This window comes from Kogia breviceps, chromosome X, assembly GCF_026419965.1.
Source record: "Kogia breviceps isolate mKogBre1 chromosome X, mKogBre1 haplotype 1, whole genome shotgun sequence".
In the NCBI taxonomy this organism is placed as follows: domain Eukaryota; kingdom Metazoa; phylum Chordata; class Mammalia; order Artiodactyla; family Physeteridae; genus Kogia; species Kogia breviceps.
The window spans coordinates 48,020,389-48,047,335 of NC_081330.1; the positions used below are offsets into that span (position 1 = coordinate 48,020,389).

At 36.7% G+C, this 26,947-nt stretch overlaps 1 protein-coding gene across 4 annotated transcripts in view; it reads right to left on the bottom strand.

Annotated features, from left to right (window-relative positions):
- Window positions 1-26,947, bottom strand: part of DIAPH2 (diaphanous related formin 2) — an 886,560-nt gene that overhangs the window by 301,682 nt on the left and 557,931 nt on the right. For all 4 annotated transcript variants that reach the window (XM_067024271.1, XM_067024270.1, XM_067024269.1 and 1 more), the window contains one exon: window positions 17,169-17,294. In XM_067024271.1, the coding sequence (XP_066880372.1) occupies window positions 17,169-17,294 (126 nt within the window). The remainder of the gene's footprint in view (window positions 1-17,168; window positions 17,295-26,947) is intronic.

Genomic DNA, 26,947 nt, shown 5'->3' on the forward strand with positions numbered 1-26,947 from the left:
ACACATTCACGCATGTATTCACACACAAGGGGGCAATCATCTGGGCCTCAAGAACACAAAGGTGATATTTTTAAAGCAAGAAATGAACTAGAGTTTCAGACCTAAGGTAGGATGGACAGATATAATACTGCATCACCGGAACCAATATTTCTAGAGCACTTCACAGGAATTGAGAAGACAAGATCATATGAATAAGGTTAAGTTATAGTTGGAAGGCTGATAAGAGTTCAGTTACTGTGCCTAATGAGATGCCTAGTGCTCTATATAGTAATGAACTTCAGAGGCTATTCCCTAAAAACCAAAAACCAAAACCCAACCAAAACAACAATAACAAGCCCCCAAACAAACAAACAAAAAGGTATAATTCTAGCATTTTGCAAAGGGATATATGCTACTGAAATTACAAAATAATTGAGATTTCACTGAAAACTTGTTCAAAGCATTTGATAGCCTTTAATGCAGAGGATTCTAAAAACATGAAATGAATGGCTTATGGCAATTATTTGTGACTTAACTGATAACTTAATGGGGACATTTTGATTGATCTGGAAATATAGAGTCAGGTACAATAGAAGAAAAAAAATCTAACATAACTCTGTGTGTGCTATCTGAACAAATAGAGAAGTAAAAGAAGAAATGCATGATATGAGTCTACATTTTGTCAATAAAATACTGAGAGGGTTCTGAAGTCACTAGCTCCTCTCTGCTGTCTGAGTTCAATGCGTTACACGTATTACTGGTCGAGAGTTTAGCTAAACTACTGCGTGATGTTGCTGCCTCAGCATCCATTAAATATGGCCAAGTGGCCTGCAGGGTCCTTGAACTGACACTAGTGAAACCGAGTCCCCCTAAAACCTAGTTTTCCTGTTGAGTTTATGATTAACCTTTCTATCCAAAACTTTATTCTCTTTCTTGTCCTGCTCCCTGGTCCCCTGAGGATAGAGGAGTATCAAAGAAAAGGGGGAACTGAAACTGAGCAGGACCCGCTGGAACCCTCCCAGGTAAAAAGCCCCTCTCTGTCCCTGGTTTCTTGTTTGTAGAAAAAGACTTTGGCCTCCTAGCCTTTCCCTGAGTTCCAAAGAGCAGACTCAAACAGTTACTAATTAGGGAAGTGAGGGATGCAGAAGCAAAGGAAAAGCAGTCAAGAAATAACAGTTCAGTGGTAAAACAGAGTCTTAGTTCCTCCTCAAGGGATATATGCAACTATCTGACACATATCTTTGCCTTGTTCTGCAGGAACTAAGATGCCCAGCCAGGTGGAGGATGGTGACTACATGCTGACCACAAGCCCACAGACCCCAGACTTGCTGGAACCAGAAGGTTGATGATTAAGATTCCTGAAACACTACCCTGTTACCTCACCACCAACCAATCAGAAGAAAGTCATGCCCCTGGCAACCCTACCCCAGATGTTGCCTTTAAATACGCTTCCCCGAAAACCATCTGGCAATTTGCGTTTTCTGAGCAAGAGCCACTTGTACTCCTTGCTTGCTGCCTGCAATAAACACTGTACTTTCCTTCACCACAACCCTATGTCAGTAAATTGACTTTGCTGCATGGTGGACGAGCAGACACAAATGTGGTTTGGTAACACTAGTCCTTCCTGAATAACAGCCCGCAGAGTCACTGATGTTCCTGATGTGATGTCCCCAGCAGCCCACATAAGCAAGTCTCCCCCACCTCCCAGGGCCTTCCCCTAGTGTATCAGTAGATAAGACCCCTGAAGAGCTGGACAACCTCCCCGCATATGCTCTTCTTGGTTTGAACTGACCAATCTGGCCTTAGCCCAGGAACCCCAAAGCAGTCCACCCATGGACCCTAACAAAGGCATGTGCCCCAGGTCTTGCCCTTTCCCTCTGCCTGCACCCAGCCTTAACCTCCCCATGGGGCCCCTGGAGGCCTGCTTTGTACTTCCTCCAGATCCTGAGGGTAAGAAACTTCCCTTTTGCTGAACTGGCCTGGGGCTCTACTTAACAAATGTTAATTTAACGAAAGCACAGCGATACCTTTTAAATCAATGCATAGAATAAATGGGTCCTTCTTCAAACATTTTTGTTACTTGGTTTCCAGGCCAGTACAGTTTTCTGGTTTCCTCCTACCACACTAGCTGTATCTTTTATATCTACAGTTCTTTTGTTAAAATTCTTCTCATCTTCCTAACTTCTCAATAGTGGAGTAGCCCAGACCTTAGTCCTTGGACCTCTCTTCTTTGTCTGTACTCTCTAGGTAATCTTATGTAGTCTAATGACTTTATTTTATTTTATTTATTTATTTTTTTTTTTGCGGTATGCGGGCCTCTCTCTGTTGTGGCCTCTCGCGTTGCGGAGCACAGGCTCCCCGGACGCGCAGGCCTAGCGGCCATGGCTCACGGGCTTAGTTGCTCCGCGGCATGTGGGATCTTCCCGGACCAGGGCACGAACCCGTGTTTCCTGCATCGGCAGGCGGATTCTCAACCACTGCGCCACCAGGGAAGCCCTGATGACTTTAAATACCATCTATGTGCTGATGGTTCCTAAATTTTTATCTCCAGTCTGGATCTTTCCCTATAGTCTAGGTTCAATTATTCAAACATTCTAAGCTTTGCATCTCCACTTGGATGCCTAATAGTGTCTCAAACTGAACATCTTGAAGCTAAACTCTTGATTCACCACTGCTACAACCTCCCTTCTACCTCATCTAGTCTTCCTCACCTCTGTAACCATCATTCTTCCTCTTTTCAATCCTCAAATGGCTTTCCATCATACATCAAGGTCTTCCATGATTTTACCTTCACTACCCTTTCTCCTTCTTCCTTTCTCCCTCCCTCATTGCAAAACAGCCACACTAGCCTTCTTGCTATTCCTTGTGGAGGGAATAAAGTTTTCTCACCCCCAAATATCTCTCTGGCATCTGGATTATTTTGAGCTGAAAACAATCAAGACCCAAAAGACTCAGGAAGAACCTTTGACCTTCCCCCTAACTGCCTTTAAAATGTAGATAGAGGATGTGTTCCAGGCAGGGAGCTATCGCCATAGATAACTATAGTATGAAGTAGGTGTGTAGACAGGGAGGAACCTAGCAGAGTCTGCTTGTTAAAATTCCTCTCTGAAGAGGGAAGAGATATGGGAACATATGTATATGTATAACTGATTCAGTTTGTTGTAAAGGAAAAACTAACACACTATTGTAAAACAATTATACTCCAATAAAGATGTTAAAAAAAATAAAATAAAAAATAAAATAAAATTCCTCTCTGTGTCCCACTGTCTCTGCATAGACCAGCAAAGATTTGTTTACCAAACATTTGCTTTTCCATCTCTATGTCAATTGCCTTCCTCCCCTTTGAAGTCCTAAACCACTACCCCCAACATCCTCTTTTGTCTTTAGCTGAAGATGGTATTTAGGGGTGAGGGTCTCCACCATTTTGGAGAGTTACTCAGTTTTCCTGGGTCTCTCCCATGAATACACATTACTAGACTTCTGATTGATTTTCTCCTGTTAATCTGTCTCATGTCAATTTAATTCTTAGGCCAGCCAGAATAAACTAGGAGGGTAGAAGAAAATGTCCTCAGCCTGACACATGCTTCAAGCACACTCATGTTCGCACTTTAGAGCCTTAGAACACCAGTTGTCCCTTCTGCATGGAAAGCTCTTCCCTCAGTTATTCACACAAATCATCTCCTCACTTGATTCAAATCTCTGTTTAAATGTCAATCCCTCAAGAGGGGTCCCTCCCTGACGAATTTATCTTTTAAAAAAAGCAACACTATCATTCTTAATCCTTTTACCCATCTTATTTTTCTTATCACTTATTACTGTCTGGTATCATACTATGAATTCATTTTTTGACCATCTACTGCACCAGATTATATGCTCAAAGATTGATATATATATATTTTTTTAAGTTTCTCATCACTGAAAACAACAGAGTTTGGCATATAGTAGGTATTTGATACATATTTGCTGAATGAACAGATGAATTTGTTATCAGTAAAAGCAATGTTATAGCATTATACTATCAATACTGGTAAAATGAATCAGGGAGCAAATTAATTCAACATTTATGCACTTAATGTTTGAGTGGAACAAGGATGGATATACTACACTGGATTGAGAATATAAGAACATTTTAGAGCTGAAAGGGACATTCGAGATTACCTAATACAATCCCTTTGTACTTAAAGTGTATTTAATTGGCATAACTTGGAATTATCATTTCATTTCCCTGATTTTCTGGGTTCAGGTTAATTTATTGAAAGCTGATACTTTTATTTCCTCTAAAGAAAATGAGGATTAAAACACTTTATTTTTAATAATATTAAGATTTAAATGCAAAGCAATGATTTACAGAGAGGAAAATAGGTAAAAATCATTCATAAATCCAAAGAGTTTTGGATCAATATTAGTATTATTAACCTAAGCATATCTTGGCATTTTATGTTATGAAAAAGATAAATAATAACATATAAAATATGTACAGAAAAACAAATAGTGAGGCAATATGTCTCATTTGTAGTGTGACAATGTGTATTTGAGTTAACATAATCTTCTTTTAATTAACATATCAATAATGTTAATCTCATTACTCCTTTGGTATTTCACACACAGGTGCACACACACACATATGCATGCACGTGCACACACACCAGACACAAATCAAAAGAACTGCCAGGTTTTTATAAACTTGTAATTAAAAGATATGACTTTACAATCCAAACTAGATCTTTTGGTATTTTAAAAAAACATCATCTTAACACCTAAACTTCCTGTAGGCAGCAGGGTTTCTTCTGTAAGACTAACCCATGGCAGCTGCATTTCATTTTTATTTGAAAAGACTGATACAGTATTTTTATAGCTCTCGATTAAGCTGTTTAAATAAAAAAAGTAAATGTTGGAAATGGAAACCACTGTAGTTAAGCTCTATGTAAACGAGTAATGGGAAAATCTCTGGTGGTCTGAAAGTTTGGTTTGGATAAATATCTAAATCTATTGGAACCTCTTTAGCTAAAAAATTCCAGCTCCCAGAAGGTTAGTAGAGCTTTAGGTTTTCCACTGAATCTGACATAGCTTTTCAAAAATACCCACATTCAATCCTTAACCAATAGTAAAAGCAACTTTGGGGGAAAAAAGTTAAAAGATCTTAAAACATAAAATGTCTTCAGTATTTGGTTCCATTTGAGAGATTTCTAACTCTTCAACTTTAAAACTCCACTAGAATTGCAAATCCAGTAAGACCATGGACAAGAAAATAGATGAATTAGAATTTCAATGAACCAAGTCATCATCAAGCTACCAAACTGTCAAATATTTTTAACACCTACAGATAAACAGGCAGAAGTAAAGATTCATCTTCACCTCTTCCCTGACTTCTTATCCATCCTTTACATCTCAGCTGAAGCATCACCTTCTCAAGAGAGATCTCCCTAACTAGGTTGCTGACTGGTATGGCATTATAAATCTCTTCCATGTCACCTGCCATGGTTGCTTGTGGAGTTGTTTAATGTCCATCTCTTCCATCAGACTAAAACCTCCCTGAGGCTATGTCATGTCTTTTTTGCTCACCACTGTATTCCAAGTATCTAACACAATGCCTGGCACATAGCGAGAATCACTAGGTAAATATCTGTGGAATGAATAACTCCTCATAAACAACGACTAGGTGCAAGACTTAATATAACAACTTTCATCATGGAACATTTCAGAGGAGACAGGGGAAGATAAAAGAGCTTTTGAAACTGTAAAATACTATATAAATATAAGTTGTTATTGCTGTATTACGAATCCAAGCTACAGGACAGTTAAATTGGAGGTAAAAAAAAAAAAATCCATCTGTCCCATTAGACACACACAAACACAATCTTTCTAATACTGGAAATAATTCTGATTTTAGTCCTTACTTGGATCAGTAATTGGCAGGTAGCAAGTACCACCTCATTCAAGCAAATGCCATGTGGTGGTTGGAAACAGGGAAAGGAGAAGTAAAGTTATTTGCCTTTCAGCCCTTTACAACCCACCAAATACTGTTCAACCTCTTCAGACTACTATTCTTGATCTTTTGGGATTTGATTTTTTATTCGTTTTCCTAGTTGTAACTCTCACTACTTTGAGCCAATCATGTGTATTTGATATTCTTTCAACACACTTTTGATCTTTACAGATTGAGTCTTCGCTTGTGTCTGGTCTGTAACTCTCCATAAAACGTTCCCCTAAGTTTTCAGTCAGAAGTGATCTGAAATCAGAAGTGGTCTGAATTACTAGATTATGTATGTGAACACTCTACACAGACTGGAAACCTCTATGAATGTACTAGGATTTATTATTTTATAGAGCGATTTCTCCATTTTATGTTGCATTTATCATACTCACATTGTCTTGCAACTGTTTAGGTATACTGTTGATTCTGTTTATAAACTTATATGTTCTGAAATGAAAGGTTCACGTTTTACTCATTTTTATATACCTCACAGACCTAATGCATTGTTCACAAGGCATATTCAGGCATTAAAGGAATGACAATACACGTGTGGGGAAAAGGGAGATACAATCTTTTGTGTACAAAAGGGAGAGTAGAGGGCAAACTCTCTGGGTCAATTTTGTATTGATATCTGAATTTTTAGACAGATATGTTAAATAACCTAACACATATGCTCATCATATGGTATCTTAATTCCTATAACTAATTATTTTTAACATGAAATATGAATTTAAGCTATTTAATTATATAATATAGGAATCACTAAACAAAATAAAGTTTAGTAATAAAAAATCCTGTTTGTAAATACAATAAGGCCTATAATGTTTAGTTGATCACTTCAAACCTTAAATTCTGACTCTCCTTCCATCCAATCCTAGAATATCTGCATGCAGTCCAGTATGGGTGAGTTCTTGAAATGCAAAATCATTTTCATATTTATCGAATCAGACATAATTAATGAGGGGCTTTTGGAGGGTTTGTTTGAATAGACATTAAATGAATTTCAAAGTCAAACAGAATTACATCTTGGATGACCTATGAGAGGATCTAACAAAATATTTTTAACTACTATCTCTACAAAATACTCCAACATCCTTGAAATGTCAGCAGAGAGTAAATCATGCATTCACTCATTCACCAGACATGTATTGAGCCCTACTGTGTGCCAGGCACTGGGAGTACAAAAGATGATCAACACAAAACCAACACAGTAAACTTCCTGCTCACGGAGAGCTTATGTTGTAGCAGGGGTTGAAACCAATCTTGTGACCAAGCAGGACCCTATGGAGCCTTCCTGGGACAGGACACCAACCCCCCACTGGCAATGTCCTCTTCCTGCCTCTTGTTTCTAGCAAAGCTGTAAGTTTCCCAGGCCTCCCCTGAGTTACAAAAGCCTGGCTCAAGAATGAATGATTGGGGTGGGCGGGGGGAGGTGGTGGTGTGATGAATTGGGGGATTGGGATTGACATATATACACAAATATGTATAAAATAGATAACTAATAAGAACCTGCTATATAAAAAAATAAATACAATTAAATTAAAAGAAAAAAAAAAGAATGAATGATTGAAAGGATGTGACCATGCAGCAACAAAAACAGCAATTGAGCCAGAAGAACCGGTAAGACTTTAAACAGTGAATCAGTCATATGGCAGTCACAGACTCTTTAGTTCCTCCCTGAAATATATAGATAACAGTATCTGATGTACATTTCCTGAGTTGTTTTACAGATGTTAAAACCGTCATCAAATGGAAGTGGTTAACTACTTGATGACCATGAGCACACAGCCCCCAGACCTACTGGAGTCTGAGGATTGATAATGTTAACCCCTGTGACACCACTCTGTTACCTCACCACCAACCAATCAGAGAACTGTGCACAAGCTGATCACAAACCCTGCAACTCCCCTCCCTCACCTTGCCTTTAAAAATGCTTTCCTGAAACCCATTGGGGAATTCGGGGTTTTTGAGCATTAGCTGCCCCAACTCCTTGTCTGTTTCTTTACCACAACCCAGGGTCAGTAGATTGGCTTTATTGCATGTGGGCAAGTGGATCCAAGTTGGGTTCGGTAACAATGTCACACAATTAAACTTTATGAAACGCCATCATTTGAGTGCCTTATTTCTCATACACATGCTCTTAAGTAAATGTTAAGCTTCTTTAGAGCAGAGAATATTTTGTACTTCATTTTTATGCTTCAGTCCCATGGTACTTAGTATGGTGCTAGGTTCTGCAGTAGCTGCTTAATGAGTAGATGTTGATTGAATGATAAAAACATGGAAAGAAACTTATTTTTGAACCTAGAGAAATTGTTGGTACAGTCAGTTCTTAATTATCTGTGTTGAGGGAGATAGTTGATGCAAAACAAAGACTAATATACAAGTTATTTCCATTTGGCTTTGGAATGCATTTCCATAATTAATTTTTATTTGGGTCTATTGCTTGGCTAGAGAATACATTTCCAACAAAGTAATAAAGTTGCCACGTTAATTTCCAACTGTGGTCAAAGCTGGAATGCTGTCTCACTATAGACAAAAGAGGGGAAGAAATATTGAAAAGGCCTATTGCATTTTTAGTCTGCACTACACTCATTTACTATGAAATGAGCTTGGATTGTTTGTTGGTATCTTCTCTCTATCACTTTTATCTCCCTGACTACATGCCTTCTTGAAAGCAGGAAACATACCTGCATCTTACTTTATAGGTGTCCTAACATTTAGAATATCACCTTTCATGGAGTATACAAGTATCTTCAAATTCTATTAGTTGCTTCTTTCTCTCTTATACCTAAGTGAAAAACGTAGGGATTTGTTTAATCCCAAACATCTGGATACTCCTAGAATAATGAAGTACAAGCCTCCTGCTTCTTCCATAGGCACTTACTCTATAAATGTATCTTTTTTCTTTGAGTCTTAAAAAAAAAAAAAAAAAAAAACCGAAAACAACAACAACAAAAAACCAACTTAGATAAAATGAAGTTGGACAAAAGCAGGCTGTAGTTGTTTAGAAAGAATATTTTCTTTGGGGGAAATCATTTATCTCCCATTTGTGAGGTTTAGAGCAGAATGACCAATGACACCTTGTATGCTATTTCTTCATTTTACAGAGCATGTTCAAAGCCATTACTATACCTAGTCCTAATAAAAACATATGTGAGGTGGGCAAGGCAAGTATTTTCATTTTAGTTTTACAAATGAGGAAACAGAGTGTCTTTCCTACGTTTGCAAAGACCAAGGCTAACACTTAGGTCTATTGATACTCATCCACATGTCTTTTCATTCAAATGGATTAATAAAAATGCTTTGCATTTGTACAGAACATTAAAGTTCAAAAGTACTTTTATATATATGGGGAAAATAAAGTGGACAGAGTACTTCTCAACAGTGTGCAAAATGAAATTGGATCTCTTTAAGTTTTGAATCAGGACCATAATACAGAAATTTGGAGATGAGTAATCAGTGTTGCCATGCACAAAGTTGATAATGCCTTAGCTGATATAAAAAAAGCCACTTACTAAATGTTTGCTTTTGATAAGGTATAGAGGAGTTGGTACCTTCACCCCTTGGAACCATTTTCAACTCAGTTACTCATGACTTTTCTTACCCAGACAACATCAATTGGTGACTAGGTCATATTCTCCTTTTCACTAATGATCTTGGGAAAGCTTTTCTATAGTTTCCTTTTAAATTTTTCATTCATTTTTAATTCTCACCACTGGTGAGTGCTTTAGCTTTAAATGAGTAGATGAGATGTAATCCTCTCAAGTTGATTATAATTTTAAATGCTTGTCTTATGAGGTATGTGTGTATATGTATGTGTATGGATATATATATCCATCATTAAGATTCAATTGAAAAAATTCAGTGATTTTTTAATGTATTTCTTTCCATTTCTAACTTCAGTAATGAATTGGGACAATGTAGTAGGTAATTATCCTATTTTACCTTTGCAACACAAAGGACAGTATCATTACATGTTTATTAAACATATTGACTTGCTTTCTTGCATTTTTTTGTTTTCACTTCCCATACCTCAACGTCTAAAACCAGAAGAAAGAAACAGGGAATGTTCAATGAAAAGTTAAGTTTACTTGCTATAATTTTCAAAAGTTATATCTCAGAGAGCTTAACTAGAAATAACTGAACAGACATCTAATATAGAAAAAGACACTGGTGTATTTACCTACATTTCTCAAATAATACCTGATTGAGATTTTGCTGCAAGAGTATATTTACTGACTAGTTATACTAACGTCACCATCATTGCCTATAAACTGTGTGTATTTAACATACTATGCGTGCCTTCAATAATTGAAAATAAAAGAGTTTTAGTAAATTTGATATCAAAGCAAAAGGAAACAAACTCATATTCATTGCTACGATATCCAATTTAAGCTCTTGTAAATACCAAAATGGCTTTAAATCATATCTCTATCTATATATAGATACATGGATATGCTACATGTTTTCTAGTATACATGCATACACAAAACCATAACCACATTGGGTCATTTAGTTTTTCAAACTTTGTTTTTTGCATCATTTCTACTCAGTATGAATAAATCCCATAGAAAGGTTTTTAGTCTCTTAAAACTTAGCTTCTGGTAGGAATGAGAATTTGTAAGGTTGAGGGTACATTAAGTCTTTCAGATGACTTATGTCCCATTTTATGTTCTGAAAAAGATGATTTCTCAGATGAGTCTCTAGTGGCCTGAAAGGGTTTATGTACCCTTTAACCAAGCAGTATGTTCTTCTCTCACCATTAGCATCATGCACCAAATGTCCATCAATTCCCTAAACAAAGTTTGAAAAATGGAGCTCATGGTAATTTCAGGCTGAAGTTCAAACAAGCAAGACTCTTCAAATAAAAAATTTTTGAACTGACTGATCTGAAAAAACATATGCTCTATGGAGACAGTTTCTTAGAATGTGATTTCTAAGAGCTAAAGAGATAATTCTTAATACCTGTATTTAAAAGCAAAACATATAAAGGAATAACAGTGGAAACATGTTATACCCCTTTCTTTTGTCAAATTGAAGTTATTCCAGGATCACAAGCTAATGTTTTCTATTTACTTGCCAGAATGTTGTTTAACATTAATCATTATGCAATGACCTCTAGCATATTAAATAAACATTTATTAGGACAACTTTCTATAAAGCATTGTGCTAGGCTTGTTGTACTCAATGATGAATAAGGATCTCTATCTCAAAAGATTTTATAACCCAGTGTTCAAAACACACATGCACATAAGCAGAGTACAGGCAAGTCAGCGAGTACAATAATCAAAATATTAAAATGTTATGAGAACACAGGGGACAAGGAAATTAATTTTGATTGCTATGATTAAGGAACACTTTGTGGAAGACATGAGCAGCTAATTTTAAAATTAGTTTACAAACCTTTCAAAAAGAAATTTTTTTTCTTCTGAAGCAACACATAATTTCACAGTGAACAAATGTGGAATTCATCTCAGATTTACAAGGCTTTCTGACCCTAGAGGCAGCACAATACCATGGTTACAAGCACAAGGCTTGGAGTCTGAAGGACCAAGACTTACTTGAATCCTGGCCCTCACTGACTAGACTTGTAACATACATGATCTCACACACGTGTTTGCACCTTTGAACCTCTATAGCCTCAATTCTCACATATTTGAAATGAGGTTAATCATAGTACTTCCCCTATAGTATTGCACTGGAGATCACTTGAGATTATACAGACACCTATATATTCTTAGCACTGTGACAGGCACATGACATTCACTAAACAGTTATTATTACTATTTTATTGTCATTTTAATTTTTATTATTATAGATGATCATACCTTCTACTGAAAATCAATGCACAAATAATGGAAGTTAAACAAAAAGAAAACTTGCTTTCACTGCAGAGGGCCTGGGTTCAATCCCTGGTTGGGGAACTAAGATCCTACAAAGCACGCACAGTGGCCAAAAAAAAAAAAAAAAACTTCCAATACCATTACGAAGAGTGTATATTTCAAAGAATGCTAACAATCTTCCTTTTTTAAAAAAGCAATATTTTCCCCCATGTGATTTTCTAAAACAATTTTCTTTTCAATGTATGCATTTTCTCTATTATTGCTCCCATGTTCACTGTCTCTTTTCTTCCTTCCTTTTCCATTCCTTTCCTTTCCTTCTTTTCCCTCCTTCCCTCCCCCCTTCCTTCCTTCTTTCCCTTTCCTCTCCTTTCCTTCTTTCTCCTCCCTCCCTCCCTTCCTTCCTCCATCCCTTTCTTCCTTCCTTCAATCCTGGACCCTCTCTCCCTGAGCAGTCTCATTTAAAATGTTTTGCTTTGAACTTCCTAATTTTCTGAGTTTGAGACCAGCAGGCAATTAAAGGTAATGAGAGAGAGTCTGAGCCACCTAACTTCCCTCCAGTCTAACCTAAACCTCTCGATTCTTCAGCAGCTAGAAAACAGCCTGGATTAGTACATTCATACCAGAGAGAAAAAACCCCCCAAAACCAAAAAACCTTGCTCTTGAGGTTTCTGTTTTGTTTTTGTTTTGTCTATTTTTTATATGGCATGTTCTCAAAGGTGATTAATATTACTGAGGTTGAACACTAACCCTGTGAGTTTTTCATCTTTTCAAAAATTATTCACTTAATAAAGAATAGTGGGAGAAAAATCAATGTAATTGCAGTGCAGTAGAGACCCCCAGAATCTGTTCTGAATTGTCTGGTCAGGACAATGTGCTTCCTCCAGAACTTGATTTTTAACCACTTCAAATGACTCTCCCTCCCACTATGAGAAACTCCCAGGTGTTGATAGTTAGCTACAGGGTGTTAATGTCATTAACTTTCTGTCAGCTCCTTTTGTCAATGTGTTAATGGTGCCCCTGCTGCTCAGCCCTCCCTGCCCTCCAGTTGGTGAAATGATTTAGCCAGCAGTCAATCAAAAAGCTAAGCTGATTTGGGGCAATAGACAGCTCTGTCATTGACAAAATCTATGTAAGTAAATGTAAGAAATTTGTCAACAGGATATAAGCAGTAAGGTCAACACTGTGGATAATGTGTTTTTTAGACAGTTTAAGACGTTAAGAATGGACCAAAACGCATATTCTAAAGTCTAAGAAGCCCTCTTTTAAGAATGGTTTATCCCGTTGGAAAAAGCAAGGAGCAGTAAGTAAAAATGATGCTTAGATTTAAAAGAAAGAAAGAAAAACTGTTTCATAGTCACATGATTGGTCAAAAGACAAAAGCTGAAAAAATCAGAATCCACATACAATGTCAAGTCCATGAGAACAAGCCTCAGGGGATTCCCTGGTGGTCCAGTGGTTAGGACTCCTCATTTTTCACTGCCTAGGGCCCAGGTTCAATTCCTGGTCAGGGAACTAGGATCCCACAAGCTGCTTGGTGTGGCCAAAACAAAACAAAACAAAAACCCAAAACAAAACCAAGAATGAGCCTCAGGATTGGCACGCAGACCACTCACAATGCTCCCTCTCACCCCTCCTTAGCACAGGTTATTTTTCAAAACTTTGAAACCAGATGTGCTTCTGAACCTCACCCTACCAATTTATGCAATAGGTGCCAAACACAGACAGAGACTACAGAATTCCTGGTAACCTTAAAAGATAAAAAGAGATGACCCCTCGAAATGAATGAATTTAAAACAATGGGGCTATGACAAATAACTTTATAGGTTGTTATCCTGAGACAATTTGAGCTCACTACAATGACAAAGGGACAACTGTGATCAATTTCATCACCACATATGGAAAATACTCTTCATTTAATGAATAGGACCATTTTTTAAAAGCTCAAGTATGTAAAATTAGGCAGCATCTGATACATAGTAAACATTCAATTAATGAGTGAATATTATCATCATTTTTATAACTTACCAAAAAAGGAATATAGATTCTATCTGAATTCACTGTACAAACAACTGAACTTAAAACTTCTCCAATATTATTATGATGAGCATACTGGCATGAATACAAAGAACTTTGCTTTTTAAAAAAATCAGAATAATAGCAAATTCCCACACATGGTATCCAGATTTTTGAACCATGTGTGTTTCAATATATATGGTGCTATTGTATCCATTATAGACCATCCCCTTTCATCCTAGAACCTCTCTACTACGATTTATGAGAGAATTTTCTCCATTTCTCCCTGTTTTGTAGTCTTACAAAATTAATATTGCTTATTTTACTCTTTCCATTTTTTTTTTTTTTTTTTTTTTGAGTTGCAACAAGCAACCAATTTGGGGTAGAGAAAGGGAAGCAGAGGTGACAAGTTTCATTCAAAAGCCACTGACTATTGCTTAGGAGGCAGGAAATAGCCTGGGCCACTCCATTCATAGGAGAGGTATCATTCTCTTTTTTTTTGGTTAATTTTTTTGACATTTACTTTTAAAAGGTGTGGATTATCTTTTCTAAAACTGATTACACTTTACATGCTCTGAAAAGGTGATTCAGTGTGACTCAAGTTCCTGTGAAAATTTATATGAAGAAAAGTTTTATAACTACAAACACAGCCTACTTCTCTTTCAACAATATCCCCTTTGATGTGTTAAGTCAAAGTTGGATCCTGGACCAGATGATCTCCATTGTCTCTATAGCTATAATATTCTGTGATTCAATATACACTTACTGAGTGCCTTCATGTTGCTAAGTGCTGTGCATTGGGATGAACACACTAGACCTGATCTTGGCCACTGGGCCAGCAAGACAGAGAAGCAAGTAAATGCCGGACTGTCAGCAACTTGTGGTCAAATTTTCTATCTCGTGCACTGTTGTATTTCCATGGCCTGTCAATGCCGAGCATATTATGAGTTCAATCAATACTGTGAAAGAGTAAGGGTGAACATAGGATGCTATGGGACTTAGCCCAACCTGGAGATTTGGTGAAGATTCAACCTGCATATTCACTTGCCCTTGGCCATCATGCCACTGCTGGTGACTATAGCACTGATGCCCTTCTTAAAGCCCAGAGGAGTGGCACTGCTACTCAGTTTTTGAACTCACAATCCTTATGAGAGATTACTGTTTAAGTAGGTAAGGTTACTTTCAAGGGGAAACTATCCCCATACTTCTTCCCATAGTTATTCAATTTAAAAGGCCAGTGCCTGAAGCAAAATAATTTATTGGCAGGGGACAGAAACATTGGAAAGATCATCCAGTACAAAGAATCCTATACTAGAACTAGGATCATGGCTCTAATTTTAAAACACAATCAAGTATCCCACAAGAAAACATCCCTCTCTTTTGGAATTGCCAGAAGAGTAGAAAAAAATAGTAAGAAGGCACCAGAATTCATATAACATATATACATATGATGATTAAACATTTGGTTGGCCATTTTCTAGAAGATACAAACCCTCAGTGGGTGTCCAAAGAGTCTCCTGAAGCAAGAATAGTTTGAGCTACAGTTCTATCATTGTAATATATTAATTTGGAGTTTTTAGCCAACTCAACACAACAGTCTAACTTTTTCTCTAAAATAAATCGCTGTGTATTTTATTTTGCTTTTTAAAATACGATATGCAAAGTAACAGCCCCATACATTTTAATACAGTTTTCAATCCCCTTGTGGACAGTCACACTTTAGTGTCACTTAAATGAAGAATAACCATTCATCTGTAACATACAGATACAGAAGGCTCTGGATTTTCATTTTAAAGTGCTTAATTACCTGCATAAGGAGAGAAATAAAATAGAGTCCAGGCCAAGTTCATGAGGGTTTGAAATTACTTTTCTTTTTTTAAATGAGCAACAAAGACCCCTCAATGTTATATGCTGTTGTGCGGCCACAAGCCAACTGTAGAAGAAAATGTTAAAAAGAACAAGGGAATCAGGAATTAAATTCAAATATGTGAGGCAAGAATCAAAATCAAAAGTTGAAAAATGTAGGTGGTGCTTCCAGCCACAGGACAATATAACAAATTTGAAAGAAAAATCTAATCAGCAACAAAGTTAAATCTTCACATTAAATATCCTGATGTGGACAGTTATGTAATCCAAGGTTATTTCTGAGGATTTCCTGCCTCTAGTCACCCACAAACTTATGTTCCCAATATTCCTATTTATATAACTACTCACCATCTCTAAAGGACCACACAAAATACAGTATTAATTCATGAACCAAAAGAGTGAATATTTAAAAAAAAATTTTTTTCTCATAAACCTAAATTGCCATTCTCAAGTAATTCAAGTTCAGGACCATAACTTCCAAGTTGGGCAGGGAAGAAAGCGTATCAGAGAAGAAAAAGGCAATAGGTTTAACCTTGAAACTAGGTGACTGCCATATAGTTGTTGAAGGAATTTACTTATTATCAGATAAAGAATTTACAGTATTTATTCCCTCTTGAGATATAAAATGGTGAATCAATCTGCAGTTCAAGATGTTTACTTAAACCCAGAAGAGTAGGATATGGCTTTAACTTTTGAAAACCAAAATAGAAAAAAAAAAAAAAATCAGCTCTAATGTAGTTTATCTTTAGACGCCAGCTTTAACATTAAACAATTCAAGCTAAATATCATTTCTCAAGTTTTCCTTTCATATATTTCTGTAATTTATATGAATATCCTATATGTAAAATAGGGATTTAAAAACATTTAGGTAGCAGGCAATGCCTAACGTTATACAGATAGCTATTACAATTTACTTAAATACATAATCTACTGATCAATTAGTCTATCCGTCCATGCATGCATGCATTTTATTCTTCATAACCTTTCAGTCTACTGATACCAGTTATCCTCTGATTGCCCTTGAAAATGCACATATTGCCTCAGAAAATACCTGCACACACACACAAAAAGAAAAAAAAACCTCTGAGCAAAAATATTCTTCTGTTGATCATTTCCTTTAAACAATAAGGAGATTCTTTGTTTTGTTTTAGGTCACATCAAGCCTCAAAAGACTTACCTTGCATATCTTGTAGGCCTTCAAATGAAATTCGTCTTTGAGAAATGGCATTTTTTCTTATATAATTGTTCCCTTGCCTACTCTACGATTCAAAATGTCATGAACTAAAATTTATGCTGGTAATATAAAAACAGCCTATATACAAATTCATCCAAACTGTGAATAGAATGCTAAGTTTAGAACTAACCACAAGGTAAATAGGTATATGGACAGACAGACAGACAGACAGACACACACACACACACACACACACACACACACACACACACACACAGAAACTAACAAATAAACAAAGTGCTTAAATAAATAAAGGATATCGTCAGCTTTTCCACAAACTTATCACGTTGATTTTCTGTTTTGGGGAATTGCTTGATGTCACGTTCCAGATGAACAATTTGTTGTTCCATTGCTGCAAGGTTGCTCTTGAGAATTTGAGCTGAAACTAAAGAAAAACGTGCAAAGTGTTTAGAACATTTCTTTTACAACTAAAAGAAAACAGTATCAGTTCAAGTATTTTTTTAACGTGGAGAATAGTTCCATGAAATCAACTCACATTTTTCTGAATTACTACTCATAAAAATTCTACTGTCCATGAAATAAGTGAAAATGTGTAATATAATATACCAAATCATCATGTTTAATATGGCAACATCATCATTTTATTCAGCCATTAGCTCAAATGAATCCATTTCTATTTAAATTTATTGATGGAATTCCTAATATTTCATTCTTTAAAATCTAATTTGAAGATTAAAGAGAAACTAAGGTTCAAAGAGATCCTATCTTATTAATGCGTGTTCCTGGCTATATAAATGATTTAAAGTTAAATTACATAAAAGGATCAAATATTTTTCTCCTGTTGAAGGATCCTGATTTTTATAAACCAATATCTATGGTAAAAGTTCCTGACTTTAGTACTTTTCATACTCATAGAGAAATGATAAATAACTGTTGATACAGAGAATTTAGAGCAAACCAGAACGAACATGTGTGTGCATACACAGCCACAAAGCTTCAGTGAGCCCTCAAACACTCTCGTTAGTTGCTTTAATTGCCCCTAACATTCTCTGCACTTTTCTTTTTCTCTCCTCATTGACAACCAGTAATTTTAAGTATTGTATTCAAACTACTCTTAAATACGTGCACACTTTCCAGATCTCTCACGATGCTTTCTTTTCACAGAGGAACTTTATTTTTAAGCTTACACTATTTTATAGATACCCTATTACTCTATGACTGCCAATTATGTATGAAGACACTTCTATCAATATCAACGGCATTTGGCAGGGTTCTAGTTGAAAAGGCAAGGTAACTATTAGAATTTGACAGGTAGCCTGTGACATTGATTTTTAAATCCAGGTCTCTGAAACATAGTTCTTTTCATTAAAGGACCATGAAACAGAAATAGAATATTATAATTCTTTTTTTAAAAAAGTAAATTTCAGTCTCATTCAGAGGCATATCAGAATTACAATGAAAAATTCAAGAGACTGACAAAAATCAACCCCCTGGCAAATTTCAGCCAAAGTCTTCTGATACAAATTCATCACGCTGACACGTACACCTTTATAACTCAATGAGGAGAAATTGCTTAAATATACCTGGAAGTTCAAGAGACTGAAAATCAAACACCAACACTAAAGACAAATTATTTTTTCTTCCTACTACTCTGTCAGTTCAAATAGCTATGTCCAATTTAGTTCCATTTGTTTAGATCTGACAAGCTTGGAAATTATCCTTCATTGGAGAAGTCGAAGAGAGTTTTGTCCTGCCAAAAATGTGCTAATGGCTCAGCAATCATTGATTGCTTTATTTAAAGGATGAGTTTCCTGTGGAGGTAACCATTCTCTCTGACTTTAAAGCTGAACTTTTTCACTTGGGTTTTTCCAGGAGATTCTTGCTAATTATTCAAAGGGTTTCTCCTTTCCTACTTGCTTGACTGAAAAACTGAAGATATGAAGTTGACAAGTTGTTTATGTCATGTAGGCTACACAGAAGAAATAAACTCATGACAACTTTCTGCAATAAACAAAATGTGCCCATAGGCGAGGTTTCAGTCACAATAGTAATCCTCCTGCTAAAAGCAATAGTAATTCCAGTAGTAAAAAAGGGGGTGATCATAAGGATTCTTCTGATTGTTCAACAGAGTAACAGCCTAATCAAGTTGCTATGCACACAAAAGTTTAGATAACTCAAATAACGAGACATTCTTTTTAATCCACTAAAATTGCTTTTACCCTAATGTTGAATTTTGAATAAAACAATGTAGAAGTTAGATACAACCGAAGTGATTGGAAGTTAGCATATCAATTATTACGTGAGTATGAAAAGGAAGCAGGAAGTTGAAGGAGACGCTTAGACAAAGGGGAAAGTGAGAAACAGAGATAAGGAAGAGAAGTAAGGGACACCTTTTCTTTTTTTCAGCTTCTCTATTCTCCCTCTCTAATAATTTATTAACATTATGAATGAACGAAAGCAAATAAAGTACTGGAGATGTAAGAATCCAAGGATATTAGCCCACATGCAAACTTATGGCTGCATTAAAAGTGCCCTGCACTTTAACGCTTTGTTGTCACCATTTTGAAAGTCTTAGTAATTTTTTAAATGGGGCTCTGCAATTTCATTTTGCGCTAGGTCCCCCTAAACACGTAGTCAGTCCTGGTCTCCATGTAAGACAAATAAAGTAACTCCAACTTGGAAGAGTTGGTTAAAGGGGCTGGGAATTTCACCTGCTGGCTCCTTCTCATTTCTTATTCTCTCATTGGTGGAATTCTATTTCAAGGGGTGTTAATCTACAGTGTTGCATAAACTAGACCCACAACAGCGGTTTCACTCTATCCCTAAGTGGTTTACTTCATTTTTGACAGTTGCTATAATCAGAAAAATTTTATTTGCTTATAATAGAAACCAGCCTACTTGAGCTCTTCTTACCCATTAGTATTCATTTTGCCTTACATCAACACTGCTCAAGTCTACTCCCTATTTTACAGGAAAGGTGTCACTTGCATCTTCTTAATCTGCCCAGTTTACAAACACCCAGTTCCTTCAACTAGTTGTCCTAAGGTATAAGGGTTAGTCATTACTTATGCTCCTAAGTAATAACTAACATTTACTGAGCACTTACTTTGTGCTAGATATTATTTTAAGTAGTTTTATGTATTAACTCTCACAAAAACTCTATGAGGTATATACTACTCCCAAGAAGGGGTATAGTATGAGCTAAATGATGTCTTGTCAGGAAATTGTAAATGTAAAGCAGCGTCTCTGGTTCTGGAAGGCCAACAACTTGAAATAAAATCTGGGAAAGGGGGTGGGAGGATGGATAATTAGGAGGTTGGGATTAACATATACACACTACTATATATAAAATAGATCACCAACAAGGACCTACTGTATAGCACAGGGAACTATACTCAGTAACTTGTAATAATATATAAGGGAAAAGAACCTGAGAAAGTATATATATGTGTGTATGTGTGTGTATGTGTGTGTGTGTAACTGAATCGTGCTCTACACCTGAAACCAACACGATATCGTAAATCAACTATACTTCAATTAAATTTTTTTAAAAAAATCTGTACCCATTGGCACAAGGGTATGTCACTTATACTTGGGAACAGCAGTCAGGGTCGACCTAGATTCTAACCTCTACCATATCCACTAATAGTTGGGTTACTTTGAGCCAGTCGCTTAGCCTCTCTGGGTCTTCATTCCCCATTTGCAAAAAAGATAATAATACCTTCCTTAAATGGTAGCCATTCAAGTTAAATAATTTGATTAATATAAAGTATCTATCATTATAACAAGTACATATAGGTAGTCTATAAATATTCGTTTCATATTCTACTATCTTCCCCACTATATTCTACCAACAGACAAATTCCTACTGTAAACGTGCCACCAAAAACTAAACAACAATTTAGATGTAATCTGAACAAAAAAAAGAAGTCATTCCCTACCTGCTACCTCACTGCGGCCTGATTTAATATCGGTCTTCTTTCTAATCAAGGGAACTAAACTTAGATTGGGTTCTCTGTTTGTAGGTTTTACAGGGTACGTGGAATTTTACGTCTGGGAGGCAGTGACAGTTATACTAATGAACAGCCAATTTGTTAGAGATACTAGCAAGATCCAAATTTAAAGAATATTTCTGGAAATTAAAATCTGTGCAGTAGTATTTCTCTGGAGACATTTACAAGTTAGTTACTTTGCTTTTCTAGACATATCTAAAGCATAAGAGATTTTTTGTAAGTGTTATAAAGAATTAACATGTGTTTACCTGCCTGATTATTTGCCTTGAATACATTTGTTTCCATCTTAAGAGTTAGGAGACAATGTGATTATGTAACTAGTTAGATCCTAGCCTACATTTCTTCTAATATGTCTTCAGGGTGTGTGTGTGCGTGTGTGTGTGCATGTGTGCGTGCATGTGTGTGTGTGTATGTGTGTGTGTGAAAGAGGGAGAGAAAGAAAGACAGAAATATATATATATATATATTTATATTTATATATATATTTATTTTTTTTTACTGGAGGTGGTAGGGAGATGTAGGGCAGCTGGAGTTCCAAGAACATTTAAATACCAGAATGGGTTAGAAATGCTTGTCTACTGCATAGCCGCCACCTCAGGGTTTATTTTTGTGCCTGTCATTATATTAGTTCACTAATATAAATTAAGGATTCTTTAGTGACAGGGCAAACATTTTCTATCTGAGTAAATTTCCACTACAAGCATTTTCAATGACTGATTAGTCAGTCTGGTGGCACTTTAACTTTTTTCACTAATTTCATATTTTACATCTGCTACTGAATTACTGAATCTGAATTATAACACTAAAAAATTAAATTATAGCTATCAGGTTCTTTATTATAGCTTTCTTCCTTATACTCCATAAATAACCTTTTAAGCTCAGTACACTCTCCTGAGTTATACGTAGGGAGAGACCCTGCCCACGAATCTTATTTATCTGCTCACTTCAGTTGAAAAATATACATATAATACATCTTTGCTGGCTTCAAGCAAATATATGAGAGTGGCCTGATATTCATTCAAAACATTTGAAATCACAGACTTGCTCCAATTCATAATTTGAAGAAAAGTAAAGTGTAAGAAAAATATCTTAAGTGAGATTTTTATATGGAAAGACTCTTTCAATTACATAGTACCTAAGAGAACTGATATGCATTTAAGGAAAAAAAAAATCACAATACTCTGGTGACATTCTCTAGACCATGTGCAGAATGTGTAATTTTATGTAAATATAAAAGCTTTTCCAGCAACTTGAGGAATTTTTTTCTCTGCATTAAATATTTCTATTCATTTTACCCATCGACAAAGTAACCCAGCACTCCTTAACATCTTTGCTCTAAGAAAGGCCAGGTAACAATTTACTCTTGCAAGTTTGTATGTGAATAGGCCCCAACTTGATTATAAGCACCCTGTAATTTTCTTTAACTGAATATATTTAGTTGAAGAATTACTATCAGCCGAGCGGCGTAACATTAAAGTGACTCATCCAGAAAGCACATGTAAAAAAGAAAAGGACATTACAAGCAGCCCAAACAATAGGCATAGTTGTATTCTTTCTCAAGTACATTTATAAGTTAATAGTTTCATTTTATATGACTGCTATACATGGAAATGAAGCAAATGTGTTTATACAATAAAAATAGCAAAGGCTCAGTCAGCACTGTGGGCTTCTCAGGCCTTTAAAGAAATTAAGTGATAAATGGCACCTAAATAAGAAATTCCTCTAATTAAAAAAAAAAATCTGTTAGAGAATGACTCATTCCTAGAAGAAAAAAAAAATTGTTAAAAATTCACCTTAGCAGAAAACACAACTTAGAGTCCTTACTAAATGAAATTTAAAAACGTATGTCCTCAATGTATGTTCACAAGAGCCATCCATCACTTGCCCCTGGAACATGTGCCTTTGGGTATAAGGTGCAGTTTTTCTCAATTGGATCCATAATATGGCCTGAACTGATGCTGAGAGCAGAGGAACATCCATAACAAAACATGAAAACTACTTTATAAACCATATACATGTTTAACTCGAAAAACTTCACTAAGTATATTTCACTGTCTGGGTTCATACATTTGTACGAGATCTCAGCCTGTAAACCTCAGTGTGAATGCATTTTTTTTTTTTTTTTTGCGGTATGCGGGCCTCTCACTGTTGTGGCCTCTCCCGCTGCGGAGCACAGGCTCCGGACGCGCAGGCCCAGCGGCCATGGCTCACGGGCTTAGTTGCTCCGCGGCATGTGGGATCTTCCCGGACCAGGGCACGAACCCGTGTCTCCTGCATCGGCAGTCGGATTCTCAACCACTGCGCCACCAGGGAAGCCCAGAATGCATTTTTTTAAAAGAAAGAAGTGGAGCCTTCTAACAAAAAGAAAAGACAAAAAACAAACAAACAACCTTGCTAATAACTATGGAAGGTATGGTGAAAGGATAGCCGGGGTAAAGGAGGAGAGAAGAAAAGTTTAAAACCCTCTGAATCATGATTTGCAACCCAAAATTCTGTAGCCTGACCACCGACCCACTAGCACTGGACAGCCAAGCTGCCAGTGAAGCATCGAGTTCTTTCACCTGCTGTCTCTTCTCCAACTGTTATTCTGCCTGCAGCAAATAGTATGTGTGAATTTTTAAATCAAAGACTAAAAAACAAACTAAAATCTCTTACTCTTGTTGACAGTCTTAGCTCAAGGCCAGAACTGGGAAGTACAGGTGCAAGCCGAAGCTTCTATAAAGCAATTCTAGACGTAGTCTTGTTGGAAAAGTTCATTCCCATTATGAAGAATCTTTTTTAAAGCTCATTTGTTTTTCTTATAGTAAAACATCTCTCACTCACCCACATCTCAAACTGGAATAATTTTAATGGTCAAGTCATGTCTTTATTGAGTTGAGTCTGGGCTATACTGACTTGTTCTCCCTTGGAGATTTTATGTAAGTGGCTGGAATGGTATTCTCCTCAGCAAAAAAGCTTGCCAGAACATTCAGATATTGATAAATCCTTTATGGCAATCCTATTTTAAAGTCTTCACTTGTCAAGTCTATGTAATGCTTTCTTCTTTTGCTTGTAATCAGAACACAAGTGGTAAAAAGGACCCTTATGAAAGGAGGCTACTTAATATTACCTATAACAGGAGGCCTTAAAATTAAATTAGTGAAATTATGGAAAAATATGTAAAATGTAGACTTGTTGACTAAAGACTAGAAAGGACAAAAATCTTACAAAATCTGAAATTACATCTTTGTAAAATTTGGAATTTTGAGTCTATGTTTATGTATGCATTTAGTTTTGAGCTATAATAATTACTGAAAAATATCACAAAGAAAAAACGTGAAAAACAACTATATTCAATGTTGCCAAAGTTCTGATAAACCAGCTGTGAGAAATGAGCACTGTTTTTTTTTTTTTTTTTTCCCACATCAAAACAACTACTGCTTCTTGAAAAAGCATTCACAAATGTTCTCATGCGGGGAACCATTTAATGGCAACTTTAACCCCCTTACTCCTGGTATATTATATCCTTAATAAGGTACAGAAAGATTATATTGATTGATAAACCATTTGAATACTTTCTTCCACGTGTTATTTGGCAAGAATTAAATACATGTAGGTAGTGTCATCATAAAGCTATAATGCGGGACTTCCCTGGTGGTCCAGTGGGTAAGACTCCATGCTCCCAATGCAGGGGACCCGGGTTCGATCCTGGTCGGGGAGCTAGATCTCACATGCATGCCGCAACTAAGAAGTCCGCATGCTGGGCTTCCCTGGTGGCACAGTGGCTAAGAATCCCCCTGCCAATGCAGGGGACACGGGTTCGAGCCCTGGGTCAGGAAAATCCCACATGCTGTGGAGCAACTAAGCCTAGGCGCCACAACTACTGAACTTGCACTCTAGAGCCCACAAGCCACAACTACTGAGCCCACTCGCCACAGCTACTGAAGCCTGTGTGCCTAGAGCCCATGCTCCGCAACAAGAGAAGCCACCGCAATGAGAAGCCCGCACACCACAACAAAGAGTAGCCCCCGCTCACCGCAACTAGAGAAAGCCTGTGCGTAGCAACGAAGACCCAAGGCAGCCAAAAATAAATTTAAAAAAAAAAAGATTAAAAAAATAAATAAATAAAGCTATAATGTATATTAAAAGACTTAGCCTTCTTGAGTGTAATTTTTGTGACTATGGCCAAATTATGCAAGAAATGTATTTCTGAACTCATCAGGGAAATCACTGGGACTGTATGATTTTGCAAAGTTATTCTTGTACTTGCCTGGGTTCTCCCGGAACAAGTCTAATGAGTGAAGTCCACAGATATGTACTTATATAAAGCCATCGACTTTCACCCAAACTGAATGCAGGTTGTCATGAGGTCAGTGTCAGTGTTGAGGTTATAATGCTGGAGTCATCAGAGTCCCTTCCACATTAGCGTTGCTCGAATTGGCAGTTCTGCTTGGTAGTAGGGTTACAGGTCAGATAAAAGAGGCTTGGGAAGGGTATAGTAAGGTTTGAGTTACGTTTTCCTTCTTCATTAACTGACTGTGGATACTAATAGGATTACTATATGCCCTCAGATAAGAGATTGGCAATGCAAACTAAACAAATTAGAGGATATAACTGTAATGATTTTCTAAGTTCCTCACCACTGAAATCAGTCCATAAATAAAGTGGGGCTTTATCTGGGTGTCATCATCTCATAAATCTACTATACCTTAAGTGTTTTTGCCTAATAACCTAACAATGGATTAAAAGAGGAATTGAGGTTTGAGGGGTAGGTGGGGCCTTTTAGGCCATGATAAGGACTTTAGGTTTCACCCTAAGAGTAATGGGAATGCACTGAAGGGCTTTAAGCAGGGGAGGCTGATGAAAATTACACTTTAAAAAAGATTAAACTCTGGCAGTTATGTGGAAAATGGAGGGAGGGGGGTCAAGAATAGAAAAGGGGAGAAGAGTTAAGAAACAATGATTATGGTCTAGACAGGAGGTGATGGTGGCTTGGATTAGGGTGATCAAAGATGGTTGTGGTATGTAATTTAGACACAGAGCTGACTGGGCTTGGGGTGAATAAAATGTGAGAGGTAAGGAAGAAGGGATTGTTAAGAATGATTCCTGGGATTCCGGCATGAACAAAAGAAACGGAGACATCAGGAGGGAGATTTGTGGGGAATATTCATGGGTTTATTTAGCTTTGGACCAACTAAGTTTCAACTGTATGAAGCATCCAAGTTGAGATTGCAAATAGGAGGTCGGATATATGGATCTGGAGGTCAGAAGAGAGGTCTGAGCTGGATACAGGAAATAGGGAGGCATTTGTATACAGACCCGACTTCAGTTACATTGTTTCATTATATAATTTAGTACAGTTAGTTTTCTGGCTGTATAAGTCTAGGTAATAATTCCTCATCTTTGACTCATTCCAAGTAGAAACATTTCTAGATGTTGGGTAAGGGGGTAAGGTCATTCTCCTCTAGGCTATGCTTGTAATTTATTCCTATTTTTCCTCTTTCCTCTACTTTGCTGTGAGTTACTCTGAACTTTCATAGGTACCACGGATATTCCTATTGCCCCACCCCCCCAAAAAAAGTCTTGCTGTTATACTTCTCTTGAAACAAATGTTGCTAATAACAACCACACAGCTAATTGCATTTGGAGGTGGGGGGGAGTACACAAAATTTAAAAGCTGCAGGCCTTTAAAGCACAGAGTCAAGAAAATATCTGCCCAAATTTCCTTAAAAGAAGGAGAAATCTGAAAGACTCGATTGTTTTTCCTTCATAGTGTACATAATCGATACATTAACACTGGTACAAGTGGAAGGGTTAAGGGTGGTTTAGCCAATACAAGACAAAGTAGGTTTCATCCTTCTTTGGTCCCTCTTTCCCACCAGCTCTACTTGAGGTGTTCATGGCAAGCATGTCTTCCTGTTCGTAGCTCTACAAATTTCTTTTAGGGTATACACATTTCTAGCTTTCACTGTTGCTTGCTTTTCTTTGAATGGCCATTGCAATTAATTGCAGAGTTTCTTATCAGTGGACTTTTTTTTTTTTTTTTTTTTTTTAAGGCCAACAGCAGTGATTACCTGTATTTTAA